This window comes from Littorina saxatilis, linkage group LG3 (genome assembly GCF_037325665.1).
Source record: "Littorina saxatilis isolate snail1 linkage group LG3, US_GU_Lsax_2.0, whole genome shotgun sequence".
NCBI lineage: Eukaryota > Metazoa > Mollusca > Gastropoda > Littorinimorpha > Littorinidae > Littorina > Littorina saxatilis.
In genome coordinates, this window is record NC_090247.1 from 77,523,687 (window position 1) to 77,541,712 (window position 18,026).

The following is an 18,026-nucleotide window of genomic DNA, read 5'->3' on the forward strand; positions in this document are numbered from 1 at the left end:
ACATGTATACAAAAATCATACAATCACTGTCAGATTCAAACAACACATCATGCACATCTCACATCCCCAGACTCTATACTAAGGAACTATCCGTAGTGTTGTTGGAACAAGTGAGTTTTCAAATTGGACTTAAAAGATGAAATGGATGGAGAGTGACGTAATTGAAAGGGGAGTGAATTCCATAACTGAGGTCCATAATACGAAAACGTGCGGAAGCCTTGAGCCTTAATTGCGTTTAAAGCGACCTTGACGGAGAAGTCGAGCATCATCAGAAGAACGAAGGGTGCGAGAGGGAGTGTAGAGGGAGACCAGTTCAGAAAGATAGGCAGGTGCCGATTCAGAGATGATATTGTAGCAGAAGCAGGCAGCTTTATACCTAATACGTTCAGATACAGGAAGCCAGTGAAGTTCTTTCATGAGAGGAGTGCAGGGTTGTCGATGCTGTGCTCTGAAAATGAGACGTGCAGCAGAGTGTTGTACTTTTTGCAAGGGTTGGAGAGTGGAGTCAGGGCAGCTCCTATGAGAAGGGAGTTGCAGTAATCTAATCTGGACAGAATGCAGGATGTAACGAGAGTTTTAGTGGCATCAACAGTGAGAAATTTTCTTATGGAACCTATTCTTCTGATCTCAAAGTAACATGTCTGTATATGTTTTAAAGATAACCTTGTATATGTTTTAAAGATAACCTTGTGCATGTTTTAAAGATAACCTTGTGTATGTTTTAAAGATAACCCCGTGTATGTTTTAAAGATAACCCTGTGCATGTTTTAAAGATAACCCTGTGTATGTTTTAAAGATAACCCTGTATATGTTTTAAAGATAACCTTGTGCATGTTTTAACGATAACCTTGTGCATGTTTTAACGATAACCTTGTATATGTTTTAAAGATAACCCTGTGTATGTTTTAAAGATAACCTTGTGCATGTTTTAAAGATAACCTTGTGCATGTTTTAACGATAACCTTGTATATGTTTTAAAGATAACCTTGTGCATGTTTTAAAGATAACCCTGTATATGAAAAGAAGGGGCACATTCTGTGTGCTTGAATGTTAACACTGCAGGTAGAATGGTGGTACTGTAGTGTTTAGTCCGTTATACCAGAGCCACTTTCTCTGTTTAGTCCGTTATACTAGAGCCACTTTCTCTGTTTAGTCCGTGATACTAGAGCCACTTTCTCTGTTTAGTCCGTTATACCAGAGCCACTTTCTCTGTTTAGTCCGTTATACTAGAGCCACTTTCTCTGTTTAGTCCGTTATACCAGAGCCACTTTCTCTGTTTAGTCCGTTATACTAGAGCCACTTTCTCTGTTTAGTCCGTTATACTAGAGCCACTTTCTCTGTTTAGTCCGTGATACCAGAGCCACTTTCTCTGTTTAGTCCGTTATACTAGAGCCACTTTCTCTGTTTAGTCCATGATACTTGAGCCACTTTCTCTGTTTAGTCCGTGATACTTGAGCCACTGTCTCTGTTTAGTCCGTTATACTAGAGCCACTTTCTCTGTTTAGTCCGTTATACTAGAGCCACTTTCTCTGTTTAGTCCGTGATACTAGAGCCACTTTCTCTGTTTAGTCCGTTATACTAGAGCCACTTTCTCTGTTTAGTCCGTGATACTAGAGCCACTTTCTCTGTTTAGTCCGTTATACTAGAGCCACTTTCTCTGTTTAGTCCGTGATACTAGAGCCACTTTCTCTGTTTAGTCCGTTATACTAGAGCCACTTTCTCTGTTTAGTCCGTGATACTAGAGCCACTTTCTCTGTTTAGTCCGTGATACTAGAGCCACTTTCTCTGTTTAGTCCGTTATACTAGAGCCACTTTCTCTGTTTAGTCCGTGATACTAGAGCCACTTTCTCTGTTTAGTCCGTGATACTAGAGCCACATTCTCTGTTTAGTCCGTTATACTAGAGCCACTTTCTCTGTTTAGTCCATTATACTAGAGCCACTTTCTCTGTTTAGTCCGTTATACCAGAGCCACTTTCTCTGTTTAGTCCGTGATACTAGAGCCACTTTCTCTGTTTAGTCCGTTATACCAGAGCCACTTTCTCTGTTTAGTCCGTTATACCAGAGCCACTTTCTCTGTTTAGTCCGTGATACTAGAGCCACTTTCTCTGTTTAGTCCGTTATACTAGAGCCACTTTCTCTGTTTAGTCCGTTTTACTTGAGCCACTTTCTCTGTTTAGTCCGTTATACTAGAGCCACTTTCTCTGTTTAGTCCGTTATACTAGAGCCACTTTCTCTGTTTAGTCCGTTATACTAGAGCCACTTTCTCTGTTTAGTCCGTTATACTAGAGCCACTTTCTCTGTTTAGTCCGTTTTACTTGAGCCACTTTCTCTGTTTAGTCCGTTATACTAGAGCCACTTTCTCTGTTTAGTCCGTTATACTAGAGCCACTTTCTCTGTTTAGTCCGTTATACTAGAGCCACTTTCTCTGTTTAGTCCGTGATACTAGAGCCACTTTCTCTGTTTAGTCCGTTATACTAGAGCCACTTTCTCTGTTTAGTCCGTTATACTAGAGCCACTTTCTCTGTTTAGTCCGTTATACTAGAGCCACTTTCTCTGTTTAGTCCGTTATACTAGAGCCACTTTCTCTGTTTAGTCCGTTATACTAGAGCCACTTTCTCTGTTTAGTCCGTGATACTAGAGCCACTTTCTCTGTTTAGTCCGTTATACTAGAGCCACTTTCTCTGTTTAGTCCGTTATACCAGAGCCACTTTCTCTGTTTAGTCCGTTATACCAGAGCCACTTTCTCTGTTTAGTCCGTTATACTAGAGCCACTTTCTCTGTTTAGTCCGTGATACCAGAGCCACTTTCTCTGTTTAGTCCGTGATACTAGAGCCACTTTCTCTGTTTAGTCCGTGATACTAGAGCCACTTTCTCTGTTTAGTCCGTGATACTTGAGCCACTTTCTCTGTTTAGTCCGTTATACTAGAGCCACTTTCTCTGTTTAGTCCGTTATACTTGAGCCACTTTCTCTGTTTAGTCCGTGATACCAGAGCCACTTTCTCTGTTTAGTCCGTTATACCAGAGCCACTTTCTCTGTTTAGTCCGTGATACTTGAGCCACTTTCTCTGTTTAGTCCGTTATACTAGAGCCACTTTCTCTGTTTAGTCCATGATACTTGAGCCACTTTCTCTGTTTAGTCCGTTATACTAGAGCCACTTTCTCTGTTTAGTCCGTGATACTAGAGCCACTTTCTCTGTTTAGTCCGTTATACTAGAGCCACTTTCTCTGTTTAGTCCGTGATACTTGAGCCACTTTCTCTGTTTAGTCCGTTATACTAGAGCCACTTTCTCTGTTTAGTCCGTTATACCAGAGCCACTTTCTCTGTTTAGTCCGTTATACTAGAGCCACTTTCTCTGTTTAGTCCGTTATACTAGAGCCACTTTCTCTGTTTAGTCCGTTATACCAGAGCCACTTTCTCTGTTTAGTCCGTTATACTAGAGCCACTTTCTCTGTTTAGTCCGCTATACCAGAGCCACTTTCTCTGTTTAGTCCGCTATACCAGAGCCACTTTCTCTGTTTAGTCCGTTATACCAGAGCCACTTTCTCTGTTTAGTCCGTTATACTAGAGCCACTTTCTCTGTTTAGTCCGTGATACTAGAGCCACTTTCTCTGTTTAGTCCGTTATACTAGAGCCACTTTCTCTGTTTAGTCCGTGATACTAGAGCCACATTCTCTGTTTAGTCCGTTATACTAGAGCCACTTTCTCTGTTTAGTCCGTTATACTAGAGCCACTTTCTCTGTTTAGTCCGTGATACTTGAGCCACTTTCTCTGTTTAGTCCGTTATACTAGAGCCACTTTCTCTGTTTAGTCCGTTATACTAGAGCCACTTTCTCTGTTTAGTCCGTGATACTAGAGCCACTTTCTCTGTTTAGTCCGTGATACTAGAGCCACTTTCTCTGTTTAGTCCGTTATACCAGAGCCACTTTCTCTGTTTAGTCCGTTATACCAGAGCCACTTTCTCTGTTTAGTCCGTTATACTAGAGCCACTTTCTCTGTTTAGTCCGTTATACCAGAGCCACTTTCTCTGTTTAGTCCGTTATACTAGAGCCACTTTCTCTGTTTAGTCCGTTATACCAGAGCCACTTTCTCTGTTTAGTCCGTTATACTAGAGCCACTTTCTCTGTTTAGTCCGTTATACTAGAGCCACTTTCTCTGTTTAGTCCGTTATACTAGAGCCACTTTCTCTGTTTAGTCCGTTATACTAGAGCCACTTTCTCTGTTTAGTCCGTTATACTAGAGCCACTTTCTCTGTTTAGTCCGTTATACTAGAGCCACTTTCTCTGTTTCAGTTAAACTGCGGTGTATGCCTTAATGTACTAAACTTTCCTGTCTTTCTTTTCCAGGGGACATGATAGGAGTTGAGATGGAGAAGTTTGCCAAAGAGATGTCTGTGGTTTTGTTCAGTCGTAACAACCGCCCTGTCGGAACGTGTTACTACACGCAGCCGCACCATGATGAGTTCCTGCCATCCTTCGGGCTGTGCAGCAACGGCCATGACCTTGAGATCGACGTCTGCTGGCAGACTATGAATGGTGGAGCTCGAGCTTTTTCTGTGGTCAGTTGGCTTAAGTTTGGCATGCGTTTCTCTGTGTGTGTGTGTGTGTGTGTGTGTCCGTGTGTGTGTGTGTCCATCTGTGTGTGTTTGTATGCCTGTCTGTGTCAAGTTTGTCTGTCTGTTTATGTGAAGATTACGGTTATGTGGGAAACTAACCCTAACCCTAACCCTTAAGCTCTTATTGGTTATTTAGCTCAACACATACCACAGTGTGACTGACAGATTTAGCAGAAAGAGAAATTAATATTTGTATTCACAAGACCCCCCAGTAAAATTCCATTTTCCATCTGTAAGGAAACAATTTCATCCTAGTACAGCCGAACCTAACCCTAACACTGTTCAGACAGACCTACAGGACTGGTGTCTGTGTGAGAGATGTTGATGTGTGTGGTGTGTTCAGACAGACCTACAGGACTGGTGTCTGTGTGAGAGATGTTGATGTGTGTGGTGTGTTCAGACAGACCTACAGGACTGGTGTCTGTGTGAGAGATGTTGATGTGTGTGGTGTGTTCAGACAGACCTACAGGACTGGTGTCTGTGTGAGAGATAGTGATGTGTGTGGTGTGTTCAGACAGACCTACAGGACTGGTGTCTGTGTGAGAGATGTTGATGTGTGTGGTGTGTTCAGACAGACCTACAGGACTGGTGTCTGTGTGAGAGATGTTGATGTGTGAGCTGTGTTCAGACAGACCTACAGGACTGGTGTCTGTGTGAGAGATGTTGATGTGTGTGGTGTGTTCAGACAGACCTACAGGACTGGTGTCTGTGTGAGAGATGTTGATGTGTGAGCTGTGTTCAGACAGACCTACAGGACTGGTGTCTGTGTGAGAGATAGTGATGTGTGTGGTGTGTTCAGACAGACCTACAGGACTGGTGTCTGTGTGAGAGATGTTGATGTGTGTGGTGTGTTCAGACAGACCTACAGGACTGGTGTCTGTGTGAGAGATAGGGGTGATGTGTGTGGTGTGTTCAGACAGACCTACAGGACTGGTGTCTGTGTGAGAGATAGTGATGTGTGTGGTGTGTTCAGACAGACCTACAGGACTGGTGTCTGTGTGAGAGATGTTGATGTGTGTGGTGTGTTCAGACAGACCTACAGGACTGGTGTCTGTGTGAGAGATAGGGGTGATGTGTGTGGTGTGTTCAGACAGACCAACAGGACTGGTGTCTGTGTGAGAGATGTTGATGTGTGTGGTGTGTTCAGACAGACCTACAGGACTGGTGTCTGTGTGAGAGATGTTGATGTGTGAGCTGTGTTCAGACAGACCTACAGGACTGGTGTCTGTGTGAGAGATAGTGATGTGTGTGGTGTGTTCAGACAGACCTACAGGACTGGTGTCTGTGTGAGAGATGTTGATGTGTGTGGTGTGTTCAGACAGACCTACAGGACTGGTGTCTGTGTGAGAGATAGGGGTGATGTGTGTGGTGTGTTCAGACAGACCTACAGGACTGGTGTCTGTGTGAGAGATGTTGATGTGTGTGGTGTGTTCAGACAGACCTACAGGACTGGTGTCTGTGTGAGAGATAGTGATGTGTGTGGTGTGTTCAGACAGACCTACAGGACTAGTGTCTGTGTGAGAGATGTTGATGTGTGTGGTGTGTTCAGACAGACCTACAGGACTGGTGTCTGTGTGAGAGATGTTGATGTGTGTGGTGTGTTCAGACAGACCTACAGGACTGGTGTCTGTGTGAGAGATGTTGATGTGTGTGGTGTGTTCAGACAGACCAACAGGACTGGTGTCTGTGTGAGAGATGTTGATGTGTGTGGTGTGTTCAGACAGACCTACAGGACTGGTGTCCGTGTGAGAGATGTTGATGTTTGACGTGTGTGTGCGCTGTGTTCAGACAGACCTACAGGACTGGTGCCTGCCACCCGGTGCCGTGGTCACCAAGGACAGTAGCACCGTCATCGTGCGTGAACACACCAAGCCGTCCGCCATCCAGGCCCCCTACAGTCTCAACCGAGGTTAGTACAGCCCCTACAGTCTCAACAGAGGTTAGTACAGCCCCTTCAGTCTCAACAGAGGTTAGTACAGCCCCTACTGTCTCAACAGAGGTTAGTACAGCCCCTACTGTCTCAACAGAGGTTAGTACAGCCCCTACAGTCTCAACAGAGATTGGTACAGCCCCTACAGTCTCAACAGAGGTTGGTACAGCCCCTACAGTCTCAACAGAGGTTGGTACAGCCCCTACTGTCTCAACAGAGGTTAGTACAGTCCCTAGTCTCAACAGAGGTTAGTACAGCCCATACAGTCTCAACAGAGGTTAGTACAGCCCCTACAGTCTCAACAGAGGTTGGTACAGCCCCTACTGTCTCAACAGAGGTTAGTACAGTCCCTAGTCTCAACAGAGGTTAGTACAGCCCATACAGTCTCAACAGAGGTTAGTACAGACCCTACTGTCTCAACAGAGGTTAGTACAGTCCCTAGTCTCAACAGAGGTTAGTACAGCCCCTACAGTCTCAACAGAGGTTAGTACAGCCCATACAGTCTCAACAGAGGTTAGTACAGCCCCTACAGTCTCAACAGAGGTTGGTACAGCCCCTACTGTCTCAACAGAGGTTAGTACAGTCCCTAGTCTCAACAGAGGTTAGTACAGCCCATACAGTCTCAACAGAGGTTAGTACAGCCCCTACTGTCTCAACAGAGGTTAGTACAGTCCCTAGTCTCAACAGAGGTTAGTACAGCCCCTACAGTCTCAACAGAGGTTAGTACAGCCCATACAGTCTCAACAGAGGTTAGTACAGCCCCTACTGTCTCAACAGAGGTTAGTACAGTCCCTAGTCTCAACAAAGGTTAGTACAGCCCCTACAGTCTTAACAGAGGTTAGTACAGCCCCTACTGTCTCAACAGAGGTTAGTACAGCCCCTACTGTCTCAACAGAGGTTAGTACAGCCCCTACAGTCTCAACAGAGGTTAGTACAGCCCCTACAGTCTCAACAGAGGTTAGTACAGCCCCTACAGTCTCAACAGAGGTTAGTACAGCCCCTACAGTCTCAAGAGAGGTTAGTACAGCCCCTACAGTCTCAACAGAGGTTAGTACAGCCCCTACAGTCTCAACAGAGATTAGTACAGCCCCTACAGTCTCAACAGAGGTTAGTACAGCCCCTACAGTCTAAACAGAGGTTAGTACAGCCCCTACAGTCTCAACAGAGGTCAGAACAGCCCCTACAGTCTCAACAGAGGTTAGTACAGCCCCTACAGTCTCAACAGAGGTCAGAACATTAACCTTGACCTTCCTCTTTAAGACCTAAAATAACAAATCTCAGAAAATCAGGTCTTCAGAGACAGGTAGTCTTAAAATGGACAAACTATCTTTAAAAAATTAGGTCTTAAAAAGGGGGAGGTCATACAACTGGGGGAAGTAAGCAGAGGGGGGAGGTCATACAACTGGGGGAAGTAAGCAGAGGGGGTGAGGTCATACAACTGGGGGAAGTAAGCAGAGGGGGGAGGTCATACAACTGGGGGAAGTAAGCAGAGGGGGGGAGGTCATACAACTGGGGGAAGTAAGCAGAGGGGGGGTGGTCATACAACTGGGGGAAGTAAGCAGAGGGGGGGAGGTCATACAACTGGGGGAAGTAAGCAGAGGGGGGGAGGTCATACAACTGGGGGAAGTAAGCAGAGGGGGTGAGGTCATACAACTGGGGGAAGTAAGCAGAGGGGGGAGGTCATACAACTGTGGGAAGTAAGCAGAGGGGGTGAGGTCATACAACTGGGGGAAGTAAGCAGAGGGGGGGAGGTCATACAACTGGGGGAAGTAAGCAGAGGGGGGAGGTCATACAACTGGGGGAAGTAAGCAGAGGGGGGAGGTCATACAACTGGGGGAAGTAAGCAGAGGGGGGGAGGTCATACAACTGTGGGAAGTAAGCAGAGGGGGGAGGTCATACAACTGGGGGAAGTAAGCAGAGGGGGTGAGGTCATACAACTGGGGGAAGTAAGCAGAGGGGGTGAGGTCATACAACTGGGGGAAGTAAGCAGAGGGGGTGAGGTCATACAACTGGGGGAAGTAAGCAGAGGGGGGGAGGTCATACAACTGGGGGAAGTAAGCAGAGGGGGGAGGTCATACAACTGGGGGAAGTAAGCAGAGGGGGGAGGTCATACAACTGGGGGAAGTAAGCAGAGGGGGGAGGTCATACAACTGGGGGAAGTAAGCAGAGGGGGGAGGTCATACAACTGGGGGAAGTAAGCAGAGGGGGTGAGGTGTCACTGGGCAAGTACATCATCAATCAGCTTACTGTTTTGATAATAGTTTGGGTGTTTATGGGCTAAAGCAGACTTGACAGTAAATCATCAGTCAGCTTACTGTTTTGATAATAGTTTGGGTGTTTATGGGCTAAAGCAGACTTGACAGTAGATCATCAATCAGCTTACTGTTTTGATAATAGTTTGGGTTTTTATGGGCTAAAGCAGACTTGACAGTAAATCATCAATCAGCTTACTGTTTTGATAATAGTTTGGGTTTTTATGGGCTAAAGCAGACTTGACAGTATATGGATTACGTCGGATAACTCACCAAAGCTAGTGGTTATAAACATTCTGACAATCATTACTGTAGACTGATATTTTTCAGATTTTCAGATATTTGTGAAAGAGCTCTCTGAAGTTGTACAGAAAACAAAGACTTTCCATTTGATAATGTTGATGTGTGTTTCAGCCTACAACCACTTTGAGATTCGCCTGGTGGACGAGTTCTGCGAGGATCAGCCGCCGCCAGCCGTAGTACTGAGCACAGCCACCCCCCTCGACCCCCCGCCCGTCTCCAACTTCAAGCTCGACTTTCTGCGCTTCTGGGCTGTCAATGAAGGTAAGGTCACCCCACATTCCTTGTCATTCAGTTGGATGCCCCCCCCCCCCCCCCCCACCCCTTGCAATGAATTTGTGGACTTTAAAGGTGAAGGGTTAAATTCTTTGATTCACCCCATGTCTGTTCCTTGGTTTGTGTATTCTGCTTGTTTAGTTTTTGTGTGTATTGATTGTTGTTTAGGCTGTAGCCTAGACCATGTACAGTCAATGCAGAATTTCATTTTGCAGGCACTGCAAGATCTCTTTTGTTAGCGGGTGGAATGATGAATGTAATTACCCTGGAGGAGGGGGGGGGGGGGCATGTTGCACATACTTGAAAAGTGATTCTTGACTTGCCTACGTGTGACAGGGTGAACAAGTTTTTGTCTGGATCTGTTCCTGTAATGCACTGGGTTTGTGTCGTTTGACAGCGGCCAAGTCGGTGAAGAAGGGGGACCTGGTGGGGTGGGGGGTGCTGTACGTGGAGAAAGACACAGACCCGGCGGAGGAACAGCTGGTCATCTGTTACCTGACAGTTAACCGCCAGGTGTTGTTGGTGCGAGTGGTCTACCAGCCCCCCGGGGGGTTCTACCCCCTCGTCATCCTGCCCCAAGGAGGTGGGTGTCTTTTGAAGTAGTGCGATTTGCTATTGACTCTAGGTAGACTTCTAAATGATTTTGGTCTGTACCAAATCGTTGGACATTTTTTGCTTTGCTTTGAGTGTTTAGATGGTGATTGGTATAGCCATGTTATTATCATGCTTATTGCTATGGTTACATGCTTAACATTTGGGTTTTATTTGTTTCAGTGAACTGCGTACAGATGGAGTTTGGGGCGACCATCATTCGTGAACACCCCATCACTGAGGCAGACGTTCGCACTCTGCTGGAGGACGCCAAGAGAATGATCGCGGAGGAAAACGAGGCCATAGCTCAAGGTCACGACCCACATGACCTTGACTTTGACCATTCTCGCCTTTTCCGCCCATTGCCAGGGGCAGCCAAGGCCAGAAGCAGCGGGTCAAAGTGGCAAGCAAAGGTCAAGGAGGCGGGAATGAGCCAGCAGGCCAAGAGAAACATGGCGACCGTGGTGGTGGATGTGATGGGGAGCTCCAAGACAAAGAACAACGGTGAGCCGCAGCGTGGGTCTGTCTCGTCACAAGGCGACCAGGCCAGCTCTAAAAGCTGTGTAGTGTTGTAATGAAGGACCAGTGATAGTAGACAGGAAGTAAGCTCAGAACATTGACATACACAAGACAGATTTTAGACCTGTGTGCAAAGCTGTGAATGTTTGTGGTGATAATGAAGTGATTGATAAAAAACGACACGGACATTCCAGTAATATAGACTAGACCAGCTGGTATAGCTGTGAATGTTTGTGGTGATAATGAAATGAATGATGAAAAAAAACGACACAGACATTCCAGTAATATTGACTAGGTCAGCTGAAAAAGCTGTGAATGTTTGTGATGAATGGTGAATGATGAAAAACGACACTGACATTCCAGTAATGTTGACTAGACCAGCTGGTATAGCTGTGAATGTTTGTGATGAATGGTGAATGATGAAAAACGACATGAACATTCCAGTAATATAGACTAGGTCAGATGGTAGGGCTGTGTAGTGTTGTGATGAATGGTGAATGATGAAAAACAACATGAACATTACAGTAATATGGACTAGACCAGCTGATATAGCTGTGAATGTTTGTGGTGATAATGAAGTGAATGATGCAAAACGAAATGGACATTCCAGTAATGTAGTAAGACCAGCTGGTAGCTGGTAAGGCTGTGCAGTGTTGTGATAAATGGTGAATGATAGATAGCTGGTCCTTGGACAGGGTGCTCAACTATGGACAATATGGTTAAACTGATGTGAAGCCCGTGCATTCCTTTTGTGAGTAACTGCAGATTACATGCACACATTCAGTGCGTGTGAAAACTGTGCCGTTCGTAACAAAACCAAGTGATTGAACAGTTACGTGGTTGTGACTCCTAAAAACTGAAAAGGATTGCAACGCTTCACGATGTCTTGATTCTGCAGCAGGTTTTCAATTTCAGTTAGAGTTTAATTTTCATCATCTTTGAAATCAAGTTAATCTTGTGATCAAATTGGGAAACAATGGTTAGTAAAAAGTGAGAAAAAAAAGATTCCTTTAAATTGACACTGTGTCGTACAAGTGATGAAGAGACTGACTGAACAGGAATTCAAATGTTCTGAGATCAGAAACTGAATAAGAGCGTGTCATTTGTGTGGACTATGTTCTTACCAACAATCCAGGCACTCAGACATTTGTGTGGACTATGTTCTTACCAACAATCCAGGCACTCAGACATTTGTGTGGACTATGTTCTTACCAACAATCCAGGCACTCAGACATTTGTATGGACTATGTTCTTACCAACAATCCAGGCACTCAGACATTTGTGTGGACTATGTTCTTACCAACAATCCAGGCACTCAGACATTTACCCGATGCTCCCCAGCATGTCGTAAGAGGCGACTAACGGATTCTGTTTCTCTTTTTACCCTTGTTAAGTGTTTCTTGTATAGAATATAGTCAAGTTTTGTAAAGATTTTAGTCAGGCAGTATGTAAGAAATGTTAAGTCCTTTGTACTGGAAACTTGCATTCTCCCAGTAAGGTCATATATTGTACTACGTTGCAAGCCCCTGGAGCAAATTTTTGATTGGTGCTTTTGTGAACAAGAAACAATTGACAAGTGGCTTTATCCCCTCTCCCCCCTTTCCCCGTCGCGATATAACCTTCGTGGTTGAAAACGACGTTAAACACCAAATAAAGAAAACTCAGACATTTGAGGAAAAAAGTGTCAAGTTTGTCTGCTGGTTACTAAAGGGACTGGCATGTTGTTTTTAATGGCAGTGAGAGCTATACATGTTGTTTTTAATGGCAGTGAGAGCTATACATGTTGTTTTTAATGGCAGTGAGAGCTATACATGTTGTTTTTAATGGCAGTGAGAGCTATACATGTGGAAGAAATGTGTATATAGACAATAAGATGCAATTTTCATGATCTGTTTGATGAGAACTTGAAATCATTGTGAAGTGTCTATGAGGTTTGGAATAGTACCTTCCCATCATTCAACGCTGTCTTCTTCTTCTTGTCGATCACATGAAACGCTGTCTCAGACATGTTTTGAAAAGATATGTTGAGGTAAACATGTGGAACATATGCCAAGACCTACAGCATTTGTTTTGCAGACTGTGAAATCCCAAATGAGAAAAACTTTGAGGCAGGCCAACTTTGGCAGACTTTTGTTGGCTTTTATTGCCCCCCAACCCTGACTCCCCCTCACTCCCTCCCCATTTCTGCAAATCTGCAATGTAACATTTTTCAGCAATTAGCTTATTACACATATCACAAGAGGGTTGAGTTGCCTTCCTGTTGTGTGCCAAAACTATCACCTTTAGAGTTGATGTAACTTTTCAGTAATTGTCTTGATACAGTGGAGTCCGGGTACAACGAATCTCAAGGGAGATACACTTTAGTTCGTTATATCAGTAATTCGCTGTAGAGTTTTCAACCCTAAATGGCCTTAAGACAAGTTTTCCCACTCACCTTCAAATGATCGTCCCATCGATCTTTCCTTGGAGAGTACAATCTCTGCATATTTTCAACAGCTTCATAACATAATCCATAGAGGCATAGTTCAAATGTTCACTTTACTGTCACAATTTTAGAAGTAAAATTTAAAAAGTCGTGTAAAAGCATGTACATATGTACATTCTGATCAATCTCCGATTTCATGGTGTCCACCAGTTCTGGTGCATGTACTACCCTGGCCAAGTTTCCTCTCAAGACATCAAAGAGACCGCCCCATAGGTTAAACTCGATCCCATAGGTTAAACTCGGTCACTGACCCGGGAGTGACCCGGATGCAGGAAGTGTGTCCTCTCGCATAAAGGGGAACCATGCACCTCTCATAGCTAAAACTGGGTCAATGACCCCTGGGAAGAAGGTCACAGTGTCTATAAACAAGGCCACCCAGCTATCACATTGGACCTGCCTTTGATCTCGTCTCACACGCAGATCGTTGTAGCCTTGTGACTTTTTAGAGCACAGTCATAGCTTAGCAGCTGATTGGAATAGTGAATCACAATGGTCAGACATCACAATGGTCAAACATCACAATGGTCAGACATCACAATGGTCAGACATCACAATGGTCAGACATCACAATGGTCAGACATCACAATGGTCAAACATCACGATGGTCAAACATCACGATGGTCAAACATCACAATGGTCAGACATCACAATGGTCAAACATCACAATGGTCAAACATCACAATGGTCACAATGGTCAGACATCACAATGGTCAGACATCACAATGGTCAAACATCACAATGGTCAAACATCACGATGGTCAGACATCACAATGGTCAGACATCACAATGGTCAAACATCACAATGGTCAAACATCACGATGGTCAAACATCACGATGGTCAAACATCACAATGGTCACAATGGTCAGACATCACAATGGTCAAACATCACAATGGTCAAACATCACAATGGTCACAATGGTCAGACATCACAATGGTCAAACATCACAATGGTCAAACATCACAATGGTCACAATGGTCAGACATCACAATGGTCAAACATCACAATGGTCAAACATCACGATGGTCAAACATCACAATGGTCAAACATCACAATGGTCGGACATCACAATGGTCAAACATCACGATGGTCAAACATCACGATGGTCAGACATCACAATGGTCAGACATCACAATGGTCAAACATCACAATGGTCACATTGGTAAGACATCACAATGGTCAAACATCACAATAGTCAAACATCACAATGGTCACAATGGTCAGACATCACAATGGTCAAACATCACAATGGTCAAACATCACAATGGTCAAACATCACGATGGTCAAACATCACAATGGTCAAACATCACAATGGTCAGACATCACAATGGTCAAACATCACAATGGTCAAACATCACGATGGTCAAACATCACGATGGTCAAACATCACAATGGTCAAACATCACAATGGTCAGACATCACAATGGTCAAACATCACAATGGTCAAACATCACGATGGTCAAACATCACGATGGTCAAACATCACAATGGTCAGACATCACAATGGTCAGACATCACAATGGTCAAACATCACAACATCACGATGGTCAGACATCACAATGGTCAGACATCACAATGGTCAAACCACAATGGTCAGACATCACAATGGTCAAACATCACAATGGTCAGACATCACAATGGTCAAACATCACAATGGTCAAACATCACGATGGTCAAACATCACGATGGTCAAACATCACAATGGTCAAACATCACAATGGTCAGACATCACAATGGTCAAACATCACAATGGTCAAACATCACGATGGTCAAACATCACGATGGTCAAACATCACAATGGTCAGACATCACAATGGTCACACATCACAATGGTCAAACATCACAACATCACGATGGTCAGACATCACAATGGTCAGACATCACAATGGTCAAACCACAATGGTCAGACATCACAATGGTCAAACATCACGATGGTCAAACATCACAATGGTCAAACATCACAATGGTCAAACATCACAATGGTCAAACATCACAATGGTCAAACATCACACTGGTCAAACATCACAATGGTCACAATGGTCAGACATCACAATGGTCAAACATCACAATGGTCACAATGGTCAGACATCACGATGGTCAAACATCACAATGGTCAGACATCACAATGGTCAAACATCACGATGGTCAAACATCACAATGGTCAGACATCACAATGGTCAGACATCACACTGGTCAGACATCACAATGGTCAAACATCACAATGGTCAAACATCACAACATCACAATGGTCAGACATCACAATGGTCAGACATCACAATTGTCAAACCACAATGGTCAAACATCACGATGGTCAAACATCACGATGGTCAAACATCACAATGGTCAGACATCACAATGGTCACACATCACAATGGTCAAACATCACAATGGTCAAACATCACAACATCACGATGGTCAAACATCACAATGGTCAAACATCACAATGGTCAGACATCACAACATCACAATGGTCATACATCACAATGGTCAGACATCACAATGGTCAAACATCACAATGATCAAACATCACAATGGTCAGACATCACAACATCACAATGGTCAAACATCACAATGGTCAGACATCACAATGGTCAGACATCACAATGGTCAAACATCACAATGGTCAAACATCACAATGGTAACATCACAATGGTCAGACATCACGATGGTCAAACATCACAATGGTCAAACATCACAATGGTCAGACATCACAATGGTCAGACATCACAACATCATAATGGTCAAACATCACAATGGTCAAACATCACAATGGTCAAACATCACAATGGTCAAACATCACAATGGTCAGACATCACAATGGTCAAACATCACAATGGTCAGACATCACAATGGTCAGACATCACAATGGTCAAACATCACGATGGTCAGACATCACAATGGTCAGACATCACAATGGTCAAACATCACAATGGTCAAACATCACAATGGTCAAACATCACAATGGTAACATCACAATGGTCAAACATCACAATGGTCAAACATCACAATGGTCAAACATCACAATGGTCAGACATCACAATGGTCAGACATCACAACATCACAATGGTCAAACATCACAATGGTCACATCACAATGGTCAAACATCACAATGGTCAAACATCACAATGGTCAAACATCACGATGGTCAGACATCACAATGGTCAGACATCACAATGGTCAGACATCACAATGGTCAGACATCACAATGGTCAAACATCACAATGGTCAGACATCACAATGGTCAAACATCACAATGGTCAAACATCACAATGGTAACATCACAATGGTCAAACATCACAATGGTCAAACATCACAATGGTCAAACATCACAATGGTCAGACATCACAATGGTCAGACATCACAATGGTCAAACATCACAATGGTAACATCACAATGGTCAGACATCACAATGGTCAAACATCACAATGGTCAAACATCACAACATCACAATGGTCAAACGTCACAATGGTCACATCACAATGGTCAAACATCACAATGGTCAAACATCACGATGGTCAGATATCAAAATGGTCAAACATCACGATGGTCAGACATCACAATGGTCAAACATCACAATGGTAACATCACAATGGTCAAACATCACAATGGTCAGACATCACAATGGTCAGACATCATCACAATGGTCACATCACAATGGTCAAACATCACAATGGTCAAACATCACAATGGTCAAACATCACGATGGTCAGACATCACAATGGTCAAACATCACAATGGTCAGACATCACAATGGTCAGACATCACAATGGTCAAACATCACAATGGTCAGACATCACAATGGTCAGACATCACAATGGTCAAACATCACAATGGTAACATCACAATGGTCAAACATCACAATGGTCAGACATCACAATGGTCAAACATCACAATGGTCAGACATCACAATGGTCAGACATCACAATGGTCAAACATCACAATGGTAACATCACAATGGTCAGACATCACAATGGTCAAACATCACAATGGTCAAACATCACAACATCACAATGGTCAAACATCACAATGGTCACATCACAATGGTCAAACATCACAATGGTCAAACATCACAATGGTCAAACATCACGATGGTCAGATATCAAAATGGTCAAACATCACGATGGTCAGACATCACAATGGTCAGACATCACAATGGTCAAACATCACAATGGTAACATCACAATGGTCAAACATCACAATGGTCAGACATCACAATGGTCAGACATCACAATGGTCAAACATCACAATGGTCAGACATCACAATGGTCAGACATCTCAATGGTCAAACATCACAATGGTAACATCACAATGGTCAGACATCACAATGGTCAGACATCACAATGGTCAGACATCATCACAATGGTCACATCACAATGGTCAAACATCACAATGGTCAAACATCACAATGGTCAAACATCACAATGGTCAAACATCACGATGGTCAGATATCAAAATGGTCAAACATCACGATGGTCAGACATCACAATGGTCAGACATCACAATGGTCAAACATCACAATGGTCAGACATCACAATGGTCAGACATCACAATGGTCAAACATCACAACATCACAATGGTCAAACATCACACTGGTCAGACATCACACTGGTCAGACATCACAATGGTCAGACATCACAATGGTCAGACATCACAATGGTCAAACATCACACTGGTTAGACATCACAATGGTCAAACATCACAATGGTCAAACATCACGATGGTCAAACATCACAATGGTCAGACATCACAATGGTCAAACATCACAATGGTCAAACATCACAATGGTTAGACATCACAATGGTCAAACATCACAATGGTCAAACCACAATGGTTAGACATCACAATGGTCAAACATCACAATGGTCAAACATCACGATGGTCAAACATCACAATGGTCAAACACCACAATGGTCACATCACAATGGTCAAACATCACAATGGTCAAACATCACGATGGTCAGATATCAAAATGGTCAAACATCACGATGGTCAGACATCACAATGGTCAGACATCACAATGGTCAAACATCACAATGGTCAGACATCACAATGGTCAAACA

General features: G+C 43.7%; 1 protein-coding gene across 2 annotated transcripts in view; it reads left to right on the forward strand.

The window, feature by feature from the left end:
• Nucleotides 1-18,026, forward strand: part of LOC138963306 (uncharacterized) — a 50,396-nt gene that overhangs the window by 26,070 nt on the left and 6,300 nt on the right. Inside the window, exons 12-16 of one of the 2 annotated variants that reach the window (XM_070335369.1) lie at nt 4,345-4,556; nt 6,402-6,522; nt 9,210-9,359; nt 9,769-9,954; nt 10,146-10,466. In XM_070335369.1, coding sequence (XP_070191470.1) covers nt 4,345-4,556; nt 6,402-6,522; nt 9,210-9,359; nt 9,769-9,954; nt 10,146-10,466 — 990 coding nt within the window. Of the gene's footprint in view, nt 1-4,344; nt 4,557-6,401; nt 6,523-9,209; nt 9,360-9,768; nt 9,955-10,145; nt 12,354-18,026 lie in introns of those variants that run through there. The other variant, XM_070335368.1, reaches the window with a different exon arrangement.